The sequence below is a fragment of the Oryzias melastigma genome, linkage group LG16, assembly GCF_002922805.2.
Source record: "Oryzias melastigma strain HK-1 linkage group LG16, ASM292280v2, whole genome shotgun sequence".
Classification (NCBI taxonomy): domain Eukaryota; kingdom Metazoa; phylum Chordata; class Actinopteri; order Beloniformes; family Adrianichthyidae; genus Oryzias; species Oryzias melastigma.
This window is the reverse complement of record NC_050527.1, coordinates 18,291,318-18,297,131: the sequence shown is the minus strand read 5'-3', so window position 1 is coordinate 18,297,131 and position 5,814 is coordinate 18,291,318. Positions and strand designations below refer to the sequence as shown.

General features: G+C 49.3%; 1 protein-coding gene across 1 annotated transcript in view; it reads left to right on the top strand.

Annotated features, from left to right (window-relative positions):
* aars2 (alanyl-tRNA synthetase 2, mitochondrial (putative)) overlaps positions 1 to 5,149 on the top strand; it is a 21,428-nt gene extending 16,279 nt beyond the window's left edge. Inside the window, exons 14-22 of the mRNA XM_024268047.2 lie at positions 3 to 134; positions 196 to 333; positions 407 to 510; positions 3,334 to 3,442; positions 3,511 to 3,636; positions 3,723 to 3,833; positions 3,911 to 3,994; positions 4,230 to 4,343; positions 4,423 to 5,149. Coding sequence (XP_024123815.1) covers positions 3 to 134; positions 196 to 333; positions 407 to 510; positions 3,334 to 3,442; positions 3,511 to 3,636; positions 3,723 to 3,833; positions 3,911 to 3,994; positions 4,230 to 4,343; positions 4,423 to 4,590 — 1,086 coding nt within the window. The 3' untranslated portion in view covers positions 4,591 to 5,149. The remainder of the gene's footprint in view (positions 1 to 2; positions 135 to 195; positions 334 to 406; positions 511 to 3,333; positions 3,443 to 3,510; positions 3,637 to 3,722; positions 3,834 to 3,910; positions 3,995 to 4,229; positions 4,344 to 4,422) is intronic.
* Positions 5,150 to 5,814: the final 665 nt, after the last annotated feature.

Sequence of the window (5,814 nt, the reverse complement as noted above, 5' to 3'; positions counted from 1 at the left end):
GGCTGTCCTGCATGGTCAAACACACGGCGACCCACGTCCTGAACTTCGCGCTGAGGAAGGTTCTGGGCCCGGCGGTCCATCAGCGCGGCTCTCACGTGGCAGCTGACCGGCTGCGCTTTGACTTCAGCGTGAAGGTGAGGACGTGGTGGGCGGAGCCACACAGGTGCGCCCTCTGACACCTGCGGGTCTTTGCAGGGCTCTCTCAGCGGGCCACAGCTCCAGCAGGTGGAAAGGTGCGTCCGGGACATCGTGGCAGCCAATCAGGCGGTCTACAGCCTGGAGCTTCCTGTGCAGAAAGCCAGGAGCATCAGAGGACTGCGCATGGTGGACGAGGTGAGCGGACTCCGCCCCCGCAGCGCCTCACCTGTGTCTCGTTGACCGCCCTTCCTCCATCCTGACCCCGCAGGTGTATCCAGACCCAGTCCGGGTGGTGTCTCTGCACGTTCCAGTCTCCGAGCTGCTGGACTCGCCGTCTGACCCCGACACGTCTGTGGAGCTCTGCTGCGGAACGTGAGGCTGGGTTCACTCTCACCTGTCCACCTGTACGCAGGTTTGATCAGTCAGAGGGTAGGTCACCACATACCTGAGCAGGTGTGTTCTGGTGAGGAAACGTTCTACCCAAAGAGATGCGGCCACACGAGACCCTCCGGATCCGACCGTGACAGCATCACTCAGTCCTGTTCTCTGATGCAGTCGATGGTTGTACCGAGGGACGTCCCGATCCGGTTCTGAGTCCTCTGAGGTTGAGTGTCTGCTGATACTGGTCCTGATCCGGTTCTGAGTCCTCTGAGTTTGAGTGTCTGCTGATACTGGTCCTGATCCGGTTCTGAGTCCTCTGAGTTTGAGTGTCTGCTGATACTGGTCCTGATCCAATTCTGAGTCCTCTGAGGTTGAGTGTCTGCTGATACCGGTCCCGATCCGTTCTGAGTCCTCTGAGGTTGAGTGTCTGCTGATACCGGTCCCGATCCGGTTTTGGTCCTGATCCGGTATTTTTGGAACAGATTCAAAATATTTAACAGATTCTGGTTTCCCTTTTTGATTTGATGATTTCAGAGTAACAGTACTCACTCCTGTGAAGTAACTTAAAGTAAAAGTAACTCTCAGAACTAGAATCTAGAGGTGAATATAAAGATTAAAATGGTAGAAACTCTTTAACATCCTCAGAACTGTTTGTAACCAAATGTGATTCTTCATTTCAGAGGAACAATGACTGTATGTTAGCATGAACTTGATAAATATTCTTGACTGATATCTTTAGAACTATATATCAGTTATTTTTATTCAAAATTTTAAAATTCTATTTTTAACTTCTTAAGACATCAAAGAAGAGTGTAAGGACTCTAGCAGTTAGCATAGCTAGCAGTTAGCATACCTAGCAGTTAGGATAGCTAGCAGTTAGCATACCTAGCAGTTAGGATAGCTAGCAGTTAGCATACCTAGCAGTTAGGATAGCTAGCAGCTGCTGTGCAGACGTCTGTCCGTCAGCTCAGAGTTTAACACTAAAGAAAAACACAAACATGATCTTTGTAAGAACGCCTTTAAAGCTCGTTGGTGTTAAGAAAAAACAATCCAGATGATCTCTGTCTCTTTGAAATGTTCTTGATCCCAGAAAATCCAAACTATGCGTCCTGCTAGCTTGACTGAACTGTTAGCGTCCTGCTTGAGCTGTCGACCCATTCCTGACATGCAGATTCTAGTGGAGTGTTTATCCGGACTATAAAAGACTGATCAGAATAGGAATAAATATCTGATAACGATCTTAAAAAATCTGATCAGGACTGATGTTTCTATCAGGTGATCGGATCAGAACATCTCTGGTTCCAAATGTAATTAATCGGCAGAACCAGCCAGGATTGTTCTGGTTTCTCAGCACCTGACGGGTAAGAGATCTGCTCTTTAGTCGTTCATTTAGAAACTCACCTTTCAGAAAAGTTAGTGACAGATTAGAAAGGGTGTGATTCTCAGGTGTGACTCTCAGGTGTGTTACAGGTGTGACTCTCGGGTGTGTAACAGGTGGGATTCTCAGGTGTGACTCTCAAGTGTGTTACAGGTGGGATTCTCAGGTGTGACTCTCAGGTGTGTTCTGGGTTAAGTTTTTTTCTCAGGTGTGTTATAGATGTGATTCTCAGGTGTGATTCTCAGGTGTGTTACAGGTGTGACTCTCAGGGGTGTTCTGGGTTAAGTTTTATTCTCAGGTGTGTTACAGGTGTGACTCTAATGTGTGTTACAGGTGTGAGTCTCAGGTGTGACTCTCAGGTGTGATTCTCAGGTGTGTTACAAGTGTGACTCTCAGGTGTGTTACAGGTGTGATTCTCAGGTGTGTTCTGGGTTACATTTTTTTCTCATGTGTGTTATTGGTGTGATTCTCAGGTGTGACTCTCAAGTTTGTTCTGGGTCAAGTTTTTTTCTCAGGTGTGTTATAGGTGTGACTCTCAGGTGTGTTACAGGTGTGACTCTCAGGTGTGTTAAAGGTTTGATTCTCAGGTGTGACTCTCAGGTGTGTTCTGGGTCAAGTTTTTTTCTCAGGTGTGTTATAGGTGTCACTCTCAGGTGTGTTACAGGTGTGACTCTCAGGTGTGTTAAAGGTTTGACTCTCAGGTGTGACTCTCAGGTGTGTTCTGGGTCAAGTTTTTTTCTCAGGTGTGTTATAGGTGTGATTTTCAGGTGTGACTCTCGGGTGTGTTACAGGTGTGACTCTCAGGTGTGATTCTCAGGTGTGTTACAGGTGTGACTCTCAGGTGTGACTCTCAGGTGTGATTCTCAGGTGTGACTCTCAGGGGTGTTACAGGTGTGACTCTCAGGTGTGTTACAGGTGTGACTCTCAGGTGTGTTACAGGTTTGATTCTCAGGTGTGACTCTCAGGTGTGTTCTGGGTTAAGTTTTTTTCTCAGGTGTGTTATAGGTGTGACTCTAAGGTGTGTTACAGGTGTGATTCTCAGGTGTGACTCTCAGGTGTGTTACAGGTGTGACTCTCAGGTGTGTTCTGGGTTAAGTTTTTTTCTCAGGTGTGTTATAGGTGTGACTCTAAGATGTGTTACAGGTGTGAGTCTCAGGTGTGACTCTCAGGTGTGTTACAGGTGTGACTCTCAGGTGTGATTCTCAGGTGTGTTACAGGTGTAACTCTCAGGTGTGATTCTCAGGTGTGACTCTCAGGTGTGTTACAGGTGTGACTCTCAGGTGTGTTACAGGTGTGATTTTCAGGTGTGTTCTGGGTTAAGTTTTTTTCTCAGGTGTATTACAGGAGTGTTCTGTGCAAAGTGTCTCTCTCAGGTGGGATTCTCAGGTGTGTTCTGGGTACAGTGTTATTTACAGGTGTGATACCCTTTTCTCCAGCCACCTTCTGCGGACTGGTGCCATTGAGGACCTCGTGATCGTTTCGGAGAAGCAGATGGTTAAGGGAATCAGCCGCTTGGTGGCAGTAACCGGACATGATGCAGCACAGGTGAGTCTGTGAGGTCACATGATCAGACGTTCTCCAGAGTGGGCGGTCTAAAGGATGCCGCTTCACAGGCTCGGGAGGCGGGTCGGGCTCTGTCTCAGGAAGTAGACTCCTTGTCCGCCAGAATGTCAGGCTCCTCCACATCCAGCATTAGCTCCGCCCAGTCTTTCTCCAAAGAGGCCAGCATCCTTTCTGATGTAAGTGTCTCCCATGATGCACTGCAGCTCTTGGCGAGTATGAGAAGCATGGTGGGTGTGGTCAAACCCTCAGCTGTGTCTGACAGGCTGTAGACAACACTCCCATCCCCCAGTGGCAGCGACAGGAACTGCAGGTCCGCCTGAAGGTTCTGCTGAGGACCGGCAACACCGCCGTCAGGAAACTGGAGCTCCGAGAGGTGAGCCCCACGGCCACACACCTGAGGTGTTGCTGAAGCTCCGGTTAGCCCTCATTCTCCCATCATGCCCTGCTCAGGCAGCGCAGAAGGCTCAGGCCGTCCTGGAGAAGAACGGCAGGAAGGCGGTGCTGGTGGAGTCGGTGGAGGCGGAGTCATTATCGGTGCGTAAAGCCAGAACCGGGCCGGCATCGCTGAGGTGGAGCTTTATTCTGAAAACACAGCAAACGGTGTCAGAATCATTTAGTACCCGGTTCAGAACCGAATTCAGAACTGGTTTCACGACCAGGTTCAGAACTGTGTTCACTCCCAGTTTGTCAGCACCTGGTTCTGATCCAGCAGCTCAGAATTGGGGTCCATGTGGTCCAACATCTGATCCGGTTCTGGTTTGTCTACCAGGTTCTGATGAAGACGGTGAACCAGTTGAGCTCGGCGGCGCCGCTCAGTCATGTTATGCTGCTCGCTCGCCACGCCTCTTCTGGGAAGGTCCTGTGTGCTTGTCAGGTTCCGAAGGTAGCCCCGCCCCCTTTGCAGACACCAGAGTTACGTTGCTTCTGATTGGACAGTAGACTGAACACTCTCTTCTTTGCAGGACACGCCCATCCTGGCGGCCTCTGATTGGGCGGTAGCCGTGTGTGGTTACCTCAAGGGGAGCGCTGGGGGTTCCGCTCTGGTTGCTAAGGGAACCGGAACCGGCGATGACATCACAGAGGCCCTGAGATGGGCCGAGGACTTTGTGGACCAGAAGCGACAGCGGTGATGTCAGGATTGAGGCTCCGCCCACAGACCAGAACGCTCTTTTCTTCCAGCAGGAGACGTTTCTGACCTCTGAGAATCCAGCAGTTCTTCTGGATCTGGGCCAAAATACAGGCTGGTCCAGTCTGGCTTCCACAGAACATGAGAACATTGATCAACAGAACCCAGGTCTGGACCCAAAGGTTCTGGTCTCCTTTAACCTCACTATCTCTGGGAGCGTCTGGGTCCTTACAGGAGAAGGTGCAGCGAGTACCGGACTGGACCTGAACCAGAACCACTAAACTGCTGCTCCCACAGAATCCCAGCTTGTTCTGACTCGGTTCTGGTCAGACGGGTCCAGTTAAGGTGGTGTGGTGTCCCGGTTCGGGAGAACGGCTTCAGAACTGTGGCGCCCCCTAAAGGGGCGATGGTGAAGTTCGGGATCCGTTTGTGTTTTCATCTGCAGACGGATCTACTGCAGGATTTGATCATCTTCTCTTCAGATATCGATGATTTCTGTTTTCTTCTGGAAAAAACGATCATAAAAAGATAAACTCTTCAACAATAAACAACATCAATGTTGACGTTTGTGTCGTGTGTGAATCCCGACCATCAAGTGTTTGGAGATGAGCTATGATTGGCTGATTGCAGGGGTTCTGCTCTATGATTGGTCCATTCTCTGGGGATCAGTCAGATCCTGAGGATGATTAAGATCAGATCCTCAGATAACCAAAGTCCATCCTGCTGGGTAATTGATCTGGATCACGATGATCAATCCAGATCGATGTGATCCAGATTGATGTGATCTGGATCGATGTGATCTTTCCAGAGAATGTTCTCATCAGCTGATCTCTGAGGAACAGATCAGACTTGATGTCAAATCCATTCCGTCACATGTGGTTTCTAACATTCTGTAACTCAGCATCTCTAGAAGGATTCCCTGAAAACCTCATGAGTTCAGTTGTAAAACGGCTGAACTTTAAGATCCTAGAGATTACCCAGCATTCATTGAGAGAGGGAGTTTATGTATCAGAGGATTAGTTCATCCTTAACAAGGGAAGGATTACATTCTTTCTTTTTCCTTAACACTAGAATCCCTGGAACTTTCAGCTTCTGCTGCAATGCCCCCCTCCCCTTCTCAAAGTAGTGTTGTGGTGATCACATTGACTGTATATAAGAACTGGACAGAGCAACCCCCCCTCCTTCCGTGTTCCATATAGGAAGTACCACTGGGTTCCAAAAAGGCCAA